The following is a 15,315-nucleotide window of genomic DNA, read 5'->3' on the forward strand; positions in this document are numbered from 1 at the left end:
GATATTTCTGTATTTTGACTACTAGTTATTAAGTAAATGTTACAGAGGAAGCAAAACTTAAAACAGCTCTATTAACTAAGAGAAGTATATTAAAAAATGCTCTGGGTGAAATGTTTAGAGCCCAGTGTTCCTTATAATTAATTAGCTGTTCCTTGCTTCTTTCCAATAAAATTATTGGAATTTGTATGTGCAAACTGTCTAGCCAGGTAAACTTTGACAGACCATGAATGGATAAAGCTGGGATGGATGTCTGAGTTCCTTTACGTTTTAGGTTTTTTAATCCTTGACCACTAAAATGTAGAAAATTAAATATAAATAGCCAAAAAAATGAAAAAGTTACTACAGAAATAAGAGTCGCTGGTCACTGTATAAAGGCTCCACTGAATACAAGTCTTTGCAGCTTCTCTGAATTTATTCATTTATTGCATTTCTGCAAATCTCTAATGAACTGGAAAAAAAGAATCATGTTTCTAAAAATGAAGTTTTATAATAAACCTGTCCTCCTATATCTTGAAAAGTACAGTATTGTTTGCTTTCTCCTAGTCCCCATAATGATAAAATTATTTGTGTTCTTCTGTGAACAAAGTAAAATAATTCTCAATTATATTCTTGAAAGCTGCTCCCTTGCAAAGAGATCAGTTTCTCTTGAAAAGAGATATTTTTAATCTGGATACTTGTTTGCAGAGGAAGCAAGCAATACTTATTTTTAAACTTGCAAAAGAAAGCTTCTTCAGGCATCATTTTGCATTAAAAAATCTATAACCTGAAAGATTTTATGTTATGAACTGTATGCAAGGGTAGGAAACACTTCACTGGTAGATAATGGGGTTTGTACACCTCAGATTTTTCAATATGCCTGTTAACTTGTGGAAAAATTAATGTTATTCTGCAAAACCATGCAAGCAGAACTGTCAGTAGCTACTTTTGTAAAATTTAATGATGTAGGGGTCTGCTAGCAACCTAAAAAGTGCAGGATGAAGTAAGGAATGTGTTCATTTTCTTGATGGGATCATTGTAGTGTGGAGAAGTGTGTTTAGTCTCCTGGTTGGCTGCTTTGGGTCGAAGGCTGAGCAATCACAAGTCTGTACAAGGAAGGTGGTAGAAAGTGTTCACCTTTTGTTTCTTAGGCATGGAAGCAGTTCTGTGCAATGAAGGCAATGGGTGAATTATGTGAAACTTTGTCTTGAAGGCAAATGTTAAATGGAAAGCAATAATTTACAATGTACAAAACTTTGACTTTGAAACCACAGAGTTTGAGTGGTAAAGAGAAATGGCTCTCTATTATCTCCATTTCCTAAGAGAGAGTAATTTCTCTTGTTCTAGAATGTTCCTCTGTGGCAGACAGGTCTTATATGTGGTGGAAAGCCTATTTTGATGGAAAGCTGTGCACCATTTGCTGAGAGGTGCTGGTTATCTGTGGCCACAGCTGGAGTTGGTGTGCACTGCCAGCGATACCTGCTCAGTCAGCTCAGGCCAATCAGCACTGATGTGACATCAGTAGCCATGTGCCACTGCTTAATATATAACTTGTAGATTCAGAGGCTGACCTTTAGCAGCTTTGTTACGGATCTCCATTGAGTTTATCTGCCTCCTTTTCTCTCATTAGAAGTTGTGATGCATTATTTCATGTGACTGATTGCACTGACTCAGCATTTAAAATACATCATGCATAGTTTTTCATGCTGCATTTCTCATACATCTTTATCTGGATAGTTTCTGGGTGCTTGCTTCCCTCTTCAGGAAAAAACCCACTGTCATATAGAGTAAGTCCTGTTATAAATATGAGCCAATTTTAATTAATAAAATAATTTTTATTAATTACCAAATTACAAATCAAAAATTTTGGGCAAACCAGCAATCGAAAGTACAGTGTTGATGACCCGGGGATCGGCACTGGGTGAACAGTAGCCACAGCCTCTGTGACCTTCCCCTGTTCACAAAAGGGAAACTCGTCCCGGGGTCCCTCTTAAATACACTTTATTTCGCCCACGGCACCCAAAGTTCTTTGTCCTATTTTCTTGCCTCGTTTTCTGAATAGGCTCTTCAGAGAAAGATGAATAATAACTTTGGGTTTTCAGTTGGTCCTCCCAGCTGCAAAATAGATTTTCTCGGGGAGAGGTGAATAATAATTTTGGTTATTCAGGATGTGATGAATAGAGGTGTGTCTCCTTCAGTACTGCTGCTGAGATGGGTATCTTTGGGCACTTAACAGTCCTCTTTGCTCAGAAAGAGTTGCTCCTTTTCTTCTGGTTAATGGCCGTGCTTCTCCCTGTCAACTCCACCTGGCCACAGCTTTTGTTCTCCCTAAAAAGCAACTTTTACAAGCCTGAGTTTGCCAGGTTTCCCATTGCAAACCCCAGCTTGCTGGTTATATTTATTTTATACACATATACTTTTACAAATATATTCTTAAAACACGAATTATCCCATGTCATTTATAACAGTCCAAAACACAGCTACTTGTTGGCTTCCTTGGTTTGCGGCAAATAAATTAACTGAGAGCACAGTTTCTGACTGATTTCACGAGAAAAAGGAAGGTATTTCCATCCAGAGGTGTTGTCAGGACTGAAAAGAACAGGGCATATGCCTTTATTAATATCAGCTCTTTATTAAAGTCATCAGCAGGATTGCAGAGTCCGATTGGAGTTTTCCACACTGCTGCAGCCATCTGAAGGAGCAGGTGCTGTTGCAGTTCTTCACTCAGCTGCCCGCAGTAGGTGCCAAGTCCTTGTCTCCACAGGAACAGCTAGAAGCTCTCTCTGGTCAACCATCCCTCATCCCAACCATCATCTCTCTGGTCAACCGCTCTGCCAGCGGACCCCTCACCACTGGCAGAGCGGTGAGGGGTCCATCTCTGAAGTCCAGCATAACAGACATCAGCGCTTTTACCCTCAGGGAAAAACGAGAGTTTCCTATTGTCTGTCTCAGTCACTTGAGCTGGCTCACTCCCATTCCATTCAGACTCTTAATAGATTATGGCGAGTCTTCGAACCAGGCCAGGGGGGTGCATCCACTCCTTGCTCGGCCAGGGCACCACCTGGATCTTTTCACTGTGTCCAGTCTTCCATTTTGGGGTGCCTTTCATCCCCAAAGAACTCTCTCCCATCGTGCTGTGTGTTCGTCTTATTTGCATATGCCCTCCTCAAGTAGGCAGCATGGGGGGCGAAACTAGGTAAGCTCCCCGATTACAATAGGCATAGCTAGGACAATCACTTTGCTTTTAACATGCTAATGTAGGAATGCAGGACCTGCAGGGTGGCTGCTCAGCCCTGCCAGGGATGGGGGTTGCCTGTCTCCTCGTGGACAGGGGCTGCGACATCAGCCACAGCTCTCAGCCGGCCAGCGGGGTCGCCGCTTCCCGGGGGCAGCAGCCTCACCCCAGCTATGGGGTTCTCTGCAAAAAGGAAAAACCCCCATATTTCTAAAAGGCAGGGAGATGGCACAAATTGGGAGGAGGGTGGGGTTGCATTCTGAGAGCTCAGAGCTCTTTTAATATGCTAATGGATGCTCTGTGTTTTCCTCTGGGGGGATGGAGTGACTGTCTTGCTATGGAGCTAGGACAGGGATAGGCCAGCCACTCCCGACCGGGAAATTTGTTCATAACAAGGACAGTTGCTCCAGCAGACTTATCATGCACTGGTGCAGAACCTGATTGATTTTTACAGGTCATTTGGAGGTTTGGTTACTGTAAAAAACATGGCATGTTAATTTGTGTTCTTATGGGTTATGGTATGTTAAAAAACATAAGTAACCACTGTAAATATGTTATATGAAAATGTAACCTTAGTTCCAGCCTGCCTTGGAATTCACTGATCCCGAGGCAGGCACCACCCTAGAATTACCATTTAGGAAAAGACAAGTAATTGTCGAAATCCTGGCTCCTTCATTGGCATCAGAAAGGAGGACACATTAAGATAAGCAATCAGTCCTTCCTCCTGTGGACAGCAGAGCTATCAGAGCACCATCATTGTCGGGATCTCCGGAAAAGAACGCCTTTCCATTCACCCACGGGAAGCCCGAAATTGGCACCTCGCACTACTGGAGGAAAATCTTTTCAACCGACCAATGATGACTATGAATTCGAATAACCAGTCCTGGGAACAAAGAAACTGTGGGGAAATCTTGTGCCAGGGGCAAAATAAAGTGTATAAAACCTGAGCCCCAAACGAGGCAAACGTGTGAACTTTGTGGGGGGGGCAGTGTGCCAGATACTGCATCCCAGTTCACCCGTTGACGATCTCGGGTATATCGTCAACATAACTCCGCTGGGGGTTTTTACTGAAATTCTGTAATTTGATTTTTCAGTAATCCAAATTATATCCTTGGAAAAGGAGTTACTCTCCTACTAGTAAGCGCCTTCCTGTCTAGTATGCATTCTCGTGTTCCTCTGGTTGTCAGCCAACAAAGTCACCCTGATTAAATTCCTGAGAGGCTCCAGCTCCCACTGACATGAAATAGGTAATTTTTAAATGTAGTATTGTTTAAGATGTATACAGTTTTTAAAAAGCTGCAAGAGGCTAAGAATGCTCATTTTCTACCCCAGGTTGATCTCACACTCATTAAAGCAGATGCAGTTCCTTGAGCTCCTTCAAAGCACTTTTGGAGTAGACCTGTTTGCCAACTTTATCCAGGGGCTCCTTCAGTCCCTGCTGGAGAGCAGCCATGGAATCAGATCTGGGATCAGATATGTCCTCAAACAACAGTAGGGAGGCAACAATCTCAATGTAAAAGAAGGTTTGACAGGAGTGGCTGAAGATAAGCTACCCAAACAATCCTGTGTTCAGCGTGTCTGCTGTTAATAATGCTGCCATGGAGCCTCCGCATGGGCTGTCTCACAGTGCTGACCCACCATGGGAGCCTCTTCTGGCTTTGCACCGCTGGATTCTGGCACCGGAGGGAGTTTTCCAAACCCCTTTGGTTCCTGGCTGTGGCCTCCTGAAGGCTGCATGTGTTACTCATGCACCACGTGGCTGCGGGTCCTGTCACAGCCCCAGGCCACACACACACAGCTTTGGGTGCCAAAGTGAGGTTTTTCAATTAGGAGGCTGCTGTAAGGGCTTCCCTCTGTAGTTAATGGAGACAGGAGAGAGGCTTTCAGGGGGTGATTCAGAGACTCAGAAACTGCCTCGATATTGGGAGCCTTGTGTCCTCCTTTCGCCATTATTATCCTTCTCCATTACTGTTACTAATTCTTTCCATATTGTCATGGGTTAGCACTGGCCAGATGTTAATGCACCCATGAGTGTATGTTTTTCCTAATGAGCTACTGTGAGATGTGGTCAAGAACAGAGCAGAGCAGGCCCAAAACTTGAAAACAGAGAACAAAACTTTATTACATTACATAAGAACAGAAATAGAAAGGAAAACTCTAAACACACACAAAACCAGAAATGAAACCTTCCCAGAAGCTTTCTTCTCCTCCCCCAATTTCCACCCCCTGCATGTTACCCTCCATAGACTAAAACCTTGGGTTTTAAATCAATCACCACTCAAAAAAACTCATCTTCAATTCAGCAAGGGAGAGAGGAGTCTCTCTCGCACCACAGACTGCTCCTCAGAAAACACAAGTCCACCCTTTATGTGTTTCCATGTCACCCGTGGCACCGCCCGGAGAAGTCTGCCAGGGTGACACTCTCTTTTCAATGTCCAGTGCTCTCACCACTGTCCATGGGCCAAAGCTGCATATAGGGCTCTTTTAAGGATGCTTGCATGTCGAGCTCTCCCCATCTTTCCCCTGGGGCCAAGGGTTCCAAGAGCAGGTCTTCCCTGAGGGCAGAGGGCGCCACCACACCCTCCCCCTCTCTTCTCTGTTTGCTCCACTCTTAAAGTGCCAGTCACTGTAGCAAAAGCAGAGGCAGCTGTATCCACCCAAATGCAGTTTATGTTCAAAAGAGACTCAAGTTCAGTCTATGGCTAACATTATGCAAGAAAGGTCCAGCTCAACAGCCACTCCATTTCTGCCCATCTAGGGTTCTTTTCATCTTCTAACTTTATCATCTCAGTCCCAGGCTGTTTCTCTTTCTCTTCTGAAACCACTAGCCATGAGAATCAATGTCTGGGAAAAAGTTTCCTTCTGCCAAGAAAGGGTTAACAGTTCCTGGCTCCCAGCAGGGGCCCGGACTCGGCACCGGCACCTCTTTACACAGCTGGGAACTTCTCCTCTCCCCTCCCCTCCCCCTGCTCTTTCTTCGCTGCTGGCTGCTGCCGGTGTTCGAAATTCTGAAGCAGCAGTCTCTCTCCTTGGGGGGGGGGGAATGTGACGGAAGGCACCTCCAAAGTTCTCCACCCCTCCATCCTGGATGGGGCTGGCCCAGCTCCAGTCCCGTTCTCTCTCTTTCCCTCCCCTGGGGCCCCGGGCCTACCTCAGCTCAGCCACATGGCCCCCCACCCAGCCTGGGTAGGGGAGGAGGGAAAAGTGGCTCCTCTCCTGGAAGCCGAGCCAGAAAAGAGGAAGTCCCTCTGGGAGTCCTTGCTTTTAACCCCTTGTGTCCTCGGAGGCATGTCCAACCCCTCAGTGGCCACTAAAAGTGACAACATTCAAGCCTGACCACTGATTGGTTCGACCACAGCCTCTTGAAAAACTCACTTCCCCTCAAACCAAGACACATATTCATTATAATGGAGAGCATTGGCAAAGGGAAGGAATTTTTATATAGTTTTTGGCAACTTCTGAGCTACTGTTCAGTGTCTTCATAGCTTTCTCAAACATTTCTGCTTTCATTTATTTTATTAAAAGGCATAAAGATCCTTTAAATTATTATTAATACTCGTTACAAGAAATACCAGTGCATTGGTGATTCTTCTAAGACTACTGCTTCTGGAGAGAAAGCTTATGCAAGAAGATAAGTGTTAATTGTATTGTGGTAGTTACCAGTGACTTCGGGGCCTCAGAGATCATCTGTGCTGATCAAGAAATTCTGAGCAAGTTGTGTAAGTACAGATTTACCCCTGGGTTCCAGGGTGCCCATAACTAGGAGAAATCCTCAAGAGCAACAGAATAAGAGGGTGCCAAAAGTTACCTTGTGGTATGATCTGGCCTTGTATTGTGTCTCAACTTTCATTCCTGCATTCAGAATTTCTTAATGCCTTAATTAGGGCTTGCTGTAATGCTGTTTATGCACACTCCCCAAAAAATAAAAAAAAATCAAGTGAAATATTCTACAAAAGTTCTACAGAGGCAGAAAAGTTACTTGTAAAACACTGGTAATACTGACATTTTCATATCTGGCTGTTGCTTCAGTAAGTGTGTGCTTTTTGGCTGAGTGAGCAATTTTACCTTGCTCTTTAAAGACAGACTATTATCTTTTGAACATTTTAGACTAGGTTTTGTAGTGGAGACAGAACCACCAGAGAATCCAAAGTTATCAAAAAAATCCCCAGCATGAAGTTTCTTCCAACATGCTGCAACATACATGTGTTGTTTCTGAAAGGAAAAGCAGGAAAAGAAAGTATGCAGGAGAGTTTGGGATAATAGAAAAATTAAAACCATCTGTAAATCTGTATGCCTATTAATGTATCATAAGTAATATATCAGTGAAGTGTGTGTAAAGTATCAGCATGAAGTATACCATGGATACCCATGAAGAAATGTACCTGATCCAGATAGATTTAATGGGAAATTTTTTTTCACCTGGAAAAAGACAAGGATGATCTGTGAGAAATATTAGCACTTTGAGGGGAAGAAAAGAGATGTAACCTCTGTTTGCCCTATCAGTTTTCTTTAATGCCTTATCTCTGCTGCTGTAATGAGTTCTTGTCACAGAAACAAAAGCTTTTAAAGAAGAGTTGTCAGGGTATAGAGGCCATCTCATTGCTGATGCAGAGAAGTTTGCCAAAAGTGATTTTTGCAGTCTGTTGATAAAATCTTGAATGTTACTCCGCTGTTTCTTTGCAAGATGCAGCTGCACATGTAAAATAAAAATCTTCAACATTTTATACGGAAATATGTTACCTAGAATTATCTTCACTTCTGTACCAAATTATTTAGACAATTACCTTGTATAGTAAGTAATTTTTGCCCTTTGATAATATGTAAACTCCTTGAGCATTTTACTAACCCTTATCCCTGACCTGACTTGGGCAGAAAATGCTATGGTTACTTAGCAACTCTTCTTGAGAAGGCACTGTTCCCAATTGCACAGTTAATGCTGAAGTTAATTTGGCATTAAATCAGAAATGGAAATTCTTTCTTAGGTTTGAAGAATTTGAGGGACTTATTACTGATTCATTTTCTAAATGCAGGATGTTTTCTGAAAGAAAATTACAAGAATATTAGTTAAATTGTTTGCTAAAAATATTTTTAGGTTTTTCCTTAAATAAAAATATTCCAGGGTAGTATTTCTACCAAGCTCATTTTTTTTTTCTATTATTTTTTTTCTGATGGAAATGTTATCAATGAATTTACACTGAAAAATGATTCGACAGATCGTGAAGCAGGATATGCAATGTCTTTGAGAAATTCTGAACTGTCACACAGTTTATTGTTGTTCACATTGCTTCAGGCCTTAATCTACCTCCAAATATATAAACTTTTAAAGAGCCATTTGAGATGCCAGAAGGTCTGAGACATCCACTCAGATCTGACAGGTGTGACACAGTTGTTCCAAGCTCATCTTTAACTGAGGGAGACCAAGGAGGTACAGCACTAGCTGCTGTATCTAACCCTGGAAAGATTAGAAGGGCTGTATCCATTTCTAGCCAAAGGAAGGAGGTTTCTTGCGTCCACAGTTTTTAACACCCGTATTTCCAGCCTTAGGGTAGCTATGTTAAATGCTTCAAGCTAAACAGTGCAAATGCCCTTTGCCTGCTTCATTACTGTTTCATTTCACTCTGATATGATTTCAGCATCCAATATCTCAGCTTACTAGCATTGGAAAGAAGTGTAATGTCATTTGGGCTATCTGCACATCTTCACAAAATGCTAGCTTTTAAAACTTATTTACAACAGCAAGTATCAAAATTAGGTTAAAGTCTGTGTGTCTGTTAAGAATAATAAAATAAGATTCTTGCTCTGGTTGGAGATTATACATGATAATGGCTGGTGGCTTGATCTACTAGCATCTGTCTGAGTATGTGTTTGGAAAGAAAAGTATTGAGGTTGCAGCCTGGAATAATAAGCAAATGTTGGAGGATGTCAGGTTTTCCTCTCTTATGGGTTTCATAACTAAAGGAACCCATCCCACTTCTGTCTCCTCCATCAGCAACTGTGTGACCTACACTCTTACAACCTTCAAAAGCTGCATACTCTTTCAGGGCTGCTAGTTCTCCTGTGGCTTCTTAGGCATCAAGCTAACATGGACTAAGGAATGAAGCTGAGGTGAAACGCCCAATCTTTTCTGAGTCAACAGAAAGGAAGAATAAAGCTATGACCAAAACAAAGCATGGGAGCAGATAAGCTCAGATAACTCCTACTGTTTTCTGAGAAGCATTTTCTACTTGATCCAGAGGAGGTTTTCCTCTTCTGACTACTAAGTAGTAATCAGAACTGTACAATCATAACAGCTGATTTGCTTCATGTTAAATATCATCTTCATTACTTACCTAATAAAAATATTTTGTGTGCATTGTGGTTGTAAATTACAGATTTTTAATTTAAAATGCCAAAAAGTATTTGTGGTACTGGTAACTACCCTACTTTATTTATAAAGAGGAGAGTTATTTTAGAAAGCTGCTCTGTTATTACCCTGCTTTATTGTATAAAGTTTTTTTGAAGTAATTTGTTGAGGAGATGTACAAGTCATTTACAGGGGAGAATTTTTTTAAAATACTATTATTGGAACTTTGTTCTGTAAGGTATTCAGGTATATAAATAAGGTGTTGTGAGGATATTTTTATTATAGAAATCTTAAATTGCCTTCCTTTCAAAGAAAACCAAACTAAAGCCATTTTTATTTAATTTTATGTTTTGCAACTGTTCTGCATAGGGTTCAGGTTTTTCAGAGGCTAGTTTTAAAAGTTCCCCGTAAACATGATTTTTAATTCAAATTTCACAGAATTTAGAAATAGACTTAATAGATAAATTGAAGAAGTAGTGGGAAGGGGCGCTACCTCAGCTCACTAAGATGATGAATTTGAAGTTTTAGTCCTTCTAAATGAATCTTTACAACCATTAAGTGATCCTTTTTGTGTGGTTTTGACTCTTTTTTTTTGTAAAGCCACAAACTATTTATTTTTATTATGCAGTTGTGTCACTAATAGAAGAAGAATGAATTTCGATCTGCTGCGTGTGATTTCAACCAAAAACTGTTGGAAATATTCAGAGCATTGACACTAGTTTTCTCATTTTTCTAATAGCAGTATTAAGCCATTTTTTCTTCTACTGAGCAGCACAATGTCTGCCAGTTGTCAGACAGAGATGGGCAAGAGTCAAATGTGGTTTATTTAAATGGAGGGTGTCTGCTTGGCAAAAGTTCATTATTGCTAGCAAGCTGTTTTCTATGTCTGACAGTGAATATGTTTCAGAAACTCCCAGATCACTCTGGACTCTCTCATTGACCACAAAATGGAAGACATTTAACATCCTATTAAATATCTGTGAAGCAACAGCCTACTGCATAAAAAAAGGTTTCTTCTTTGATTGACACACAGTGAAAAGAAAGAAATAATCAGAAGAAAATGTTCATCCCCTTCAGCCAACACTGCATTTCCTACAATGCTGTCTCACATTGCAATTGTGCAACTTTATTTCTGGCTATTAAGTGATAACCAGTCCCTGGAACTATATTCCTCCCTTGGGAGCCAGAATTGTGAAGGCTGGAGGAAAGGAGAAAGCATAGAATGGTACACCTTCTTGTGTTGACTGTTTTTGTTGCTTGTGTTGATTAAATATCCTGCATGCAGTCTCCTGTAACTGCATTGTTTAAAGAATTTCATGTCACTTTGATAATCTCAAAATTACCTTTTCAGATTACTATTTCAGGTATGAGCCTGAAGTCCAATAACAAAAGTTAACACTGAACTTGGTGCAGTGCTTTAAAAAGTGGGTGTGGCATAAATATCTATATTTCTGCCTATGAACAGACGTCATCTGTGTATTAATAAGAATTATGAGAATGTTAAATGGTGCAAGACAAATTGTACTAGTATTGATTCATATTATAGGGGGCACAGTCTTGTGTGCCTGGAGTTTGCATAATGTGAGAAGTGTCATCTCTTGTACAATACTGTGAATGAAGTATGTTGAAAATATCCATCAGAAGAGCAGCACTCAGACTCCAAGTCATAAATGCTTTTTTCTGTTATCTCCAAAGCATGGTTGTGAGGAGCTCAGATAACTGTGAAATGGGGGTACTCTGAGTACTCTGCTTCATTCCTCACTGATGGCATATCCCAGAGGTCATGTTCTTGACTACTCAGAGATACTAATTCACTTACCAGCCCATCTTAGCAGCAGGGGAAGCTGTTGACCCTGCTTTCAGACTGAAAATGGATTTCCACTTCAGTGAGGCTTTATGCTACTGTAACTAGCATTCAGGTGGTGCCACTGGATCAAGTGGGTGGAAGCTAGTGAGCAGCTCTGTGGGCTGTGCATGCTGTCAGTGGTCCTGGTCTGGTAGCCAGTCACACACATGGCTGATGTCTCTCTTATTTCTTTTCTTTCGCCCTTCTAGCTGCAGTATTGAAATACGAGAACAACGTTATGAATATCAGGCAGTTCAACTGCTCCCCTCATCCGTATTGGCTTCCAAACTTCATGGATGTGTTTACCTGGTCCTTGCCGTTTGTTGGGGAGAAGGGTATGTATGTAAATCACTTCTGTTTGTAAAAACTGCAAAATTGTTTCTTAGTCACTGTGCATGTGGCCTCATTTATTTTAAAGGGCAAGAATAATTTGAAGACAGATGTCTTGCTTTTGAGTACAAAGTTGTAGAAATGGACCTGACTGGGGCAAGCAATTACCAGTGGTTAATCACACTTCTCATATTTTTTTATAATTTCCACTCTTTCCAGGTGATGATGCCATTATCTTTCTGCTGCAGAAATAGATTTTATGACATTGCAGGCCATAGGTGCATTCACCTAACAAAATTCTGATTTGTTTTTCCGTTATACGCTCTTGAACATTCCCTTGGATATTGCTTACTGCTGAATGGACATCTCAACAGACACCACTACATGGGGTTACATCTTTACTCACATTACCTTTATAGGTGGGTTGCTTTTTCATCAGCAAACACAGAGCTGGTGATATTAAGACCCAGTCTGGCTAACTGTTCTTGGAGAGAGCAGAGGGATGCCAGTAGGAAGGAAAACCTGGTCCTCAACCCCTTCTCTGCACAGGCTGTGGTGCCTCATTGCTGGCAAGAAGAGTCTAAAGAAGACAAATGATATTTTATTGAAACCTGATGCTCTTGGTGTTGCCTAAATGCAGCTTCATGCTATGAATGGCAAGCGCACAAAAGGCATGAAAACACTTTGGCCTAGCATATTAAATGAATACAGAACACAAATTGCCTAAACCCCAAGTCATTTATTCAGTGCCCGAGATGAAGCTTGCTTTGATCCATCCATTACAGAGTATTGCTGCAACAGCAATTACTGCCAGAAAACTCTAATAAACTCTTAAAAGCTGCTTGGAATAACAGTTCTCTCTTAATAGGCAAGCTTTGTTTTGAGCTACTCTTTTGTTTGAGGAAAGCTGCTGGTGAGACACCTCAGGTCTCTGTGAACAAAGCAGATAGACAATGAAGCAGGGATCAACAAAGAACAGGCAGCTGTTTGCACTAATGGAGACATTACATAATCCTTACTGACGCGTGTTGTAGACTTTTGTGAAGCAGATAAAATGCTTTCATTTTCTTTGGCCATAAACTCAGGCAGGTTGTTTTCAGGTTGGGTGTGTTCTCCCCACACACTGCAGTCCTGTAAGATGTTCTGTAAGGTTGCTTTTTCAGAGGCTTCCCATCAGCAGCCTGCTCAGGTCAGAATTGTTGTGGTTCTGAGACCATGGTGTTCCTCATTCTTCTTAACATCTTGATGGTGTTTTTTTCTCCTTTATGTCTTCCAGTGGTCACACTTACAAATTTCTTGGAAATTTTAGAGCCCAAAGAAGTGAAATCAGTATTTGCCTTTCTATGCAAAACAATATTCAAGGATGTAAGAGTTGCAGTTCTACACAACTTGTTATTTATTTCCTTTTGTTAATATAGATTTTTTTCCTCAAAGGCCAACCAAGGTTGGAAGCTGTTAGCTTCACTGGCTGTTGTTAATGTGGAAAGTCTTTCCACTAACACTGTTGAAGAAAAATATTAAATGCTTCACTAAAGTAGGGAAAAAAATCTAGCTTTGTCCAACCCTTCTAATTTTCCAAGCCTTCATAGTAGCCACAGAAGAGAATTTTAATAATTACTTCACTAAAATGTTTAAAATTTCAACCTGTGTAGCTAGTACAAGGCTAGACAAGCCTGGTAACACTTTTAATGTTGCTTACTACATGTAGGTGTAGTGAAGTTTTTCTTAATCTGCTAATTGCTTCACATTTTACCTCGTAACTTTGGCTTTTTTGTTCTCTGAGTTGCATTTCCTTGGTTTTGATTTTAGCCAGGGTTGTTTTTTTCACTGTTCTTACTCTGCTCTCTGGTTAGTCTCTCACAGTTGTCTCCCTGGAAAGAAATTAAACCAGGGTAGGGACAGCCTGTGGCTGACCCTTTTGTGTCCAAGTTGCAAAGTAAGCAAGCTGAATATAGTCTGAATTCTCCAATAATGATGTAACTATTGAATATAGAATAGTTCCTCCTCTAAGGAATGTACACTGTCTGGTCTATTTGTCCTGGAATTCAAGGGACACCAAGAACATCTTACAAAGGTTAATGCTTTGTTGTACTGGAAGTAGTGTCCAAAACCTGGATAAATAAAGAAATCCTCTATGATCCCTCTTGTTACACCTTTTTCCACTGGAATGTTGATCACATTCACTGAGCAGGGAAATCAAATCCTATTGCAATTTAGGAGCAAGAGGAGAGAGGTCAGTTTGTTATCCAAGTTGAGTGAAAGGCAAAAAATGTGTTGAGGGGGAGAAAACAAATGTTACTTCTATATCACTAACAGTTGCAAAAATAGAGATCATTAGCAGATTTTTTTTTAAGTCTGTTTGTTGGGTTCGTTGTATTTGGAAAAATATTTGTGGAAACTTGTACTTTTTATTAGCTACACAGGACACTTTCATCTTCTATTACTACAGGTCCTATTGTTTAAAAGGTGTGTGCCGTTATTGCGCTGAATTTCTATCCACACTGCTACAGCTAGAGCTGGCTCTCTGACAGACCAGGGAAGCCTAATTTCAACATTTTGTACTTGTTTTCCGTTTTAGTGACAGAGATGCTGGTAAATGTGCTGAACATCTGCTCAGATGATGAACTGGGAACAGAGGAAGATGGATTTGATGGTAAGAGCGTTTACCCTTGATTGAGATTGTTTGCCTTGGAATTACTTTAAAAGTTTATTTACTAACTGTGAAATAATTTTCTGAATCCCAGTTGAGTTCTATGCCACTGAAAACAACTGTTATGCTAGACTCCAATGGATTTGCTTCCCATATGCTTCAGAAAGAATTAACGGATCTGCCCTGTTCTAACCCTTTTCTTCATCTCAGTCTTCTGGTTAAAAAATCTGCATTTCCCCCCACAAAATCTGGGTTGCGTTGTCACAAAGGGGTCAGATGATTTCATGCAAAAGGTCGCAAGTATTCTCATAGTGAGTTTAATTATGTCAGTGAAATATTCTGTCTGCAATGAAGAAAACTTCCTGCAGAGTTCCTTCCCAAAATATTGGTACTGTGACTTTGGAAGACTTGTACTTAAGGTATTTTTTTAGTCACTTCTTTTGATGTGTCTAAAAGGCTTTAAAGAGCAATAGAATCATTAAAAATAAGCATGTAAATACAGAAAATGTTCTAACCTGACATTTCTGCTAAGAGAGAAGTGGTCAGTTCTGTTATCCTTTGGGTTGAAGTTTATGTGATGATTAGTTGCCTTGTACCTGTTGGTTTGACTGTAAATGATACTTTGTATCTTACAACTTGTAGATTCTTAAAAGTCAATTTATTTTATTAGACATAATATTCTGTTAGGCTGTGCAAGAATAAGTAGCAGCTCTCCAAAATGTCCCTTCTCAATTGAGAAAAGGCGAAAAAACCCCTATGCATCCCTGACATTCTTACTCTGAATGGTTTCACTGTTTAAAAAAAAAATCTGTGGAAAGTAATAATAGATAATCTATCTAAAAAAAAAACAAACTATGAAAAGAACAGAAATACTAAAAAAAAATAAAACAGTAAGAACCAGGAAAAATCTAGCACTACTAAATATTCTTAAGATG

At 40.4% G+C, this 15,315-nt stretch overlaps 1 protein-coding gene across 1 annotated transcript in view; it reads left to right on the plus strand.

Annotated features, from left to right (window-relative positions):
- LOC134565063 (protein phosphatase 3 catalytic subunit alpha-like) overlaps window positions 1-15,315 on the plus strand; it is a 223,718-nt gene that overhangs the window by 190,138 nt on the left and 18,265 nt on the right. Inside the window, exons 9-10 of the mRNA XM_063424439.1 lie at window positions 11,610-11,735; window positions 14,309-14,383. Of these exons, the coding sequence (XP_063280509.1) occupies window positions 11,610-11,735; window positions 14,309-14,383 (201 nt within the window). The remainder of the gene's footprint in view (window positions 1-11,609; window positions 11,736-14,308; window positions 14,384-15,315) is intronic.

Source organism: Prinia subflava (genome assembly GCF_021018805.1).
Source record: "Prinia subflava isolate CZ2003 ecotype Zambia chromosome W unlocalized genomic scaffold, Cam_Psub_1.2 scaffold_32_NEW, whole genome shotgun sequence".
NCBI lineage: Eukaryota > Metazoa > Chordata > Aves > Passeriformes > Cisticolidae > Prinia > Prinia subflava.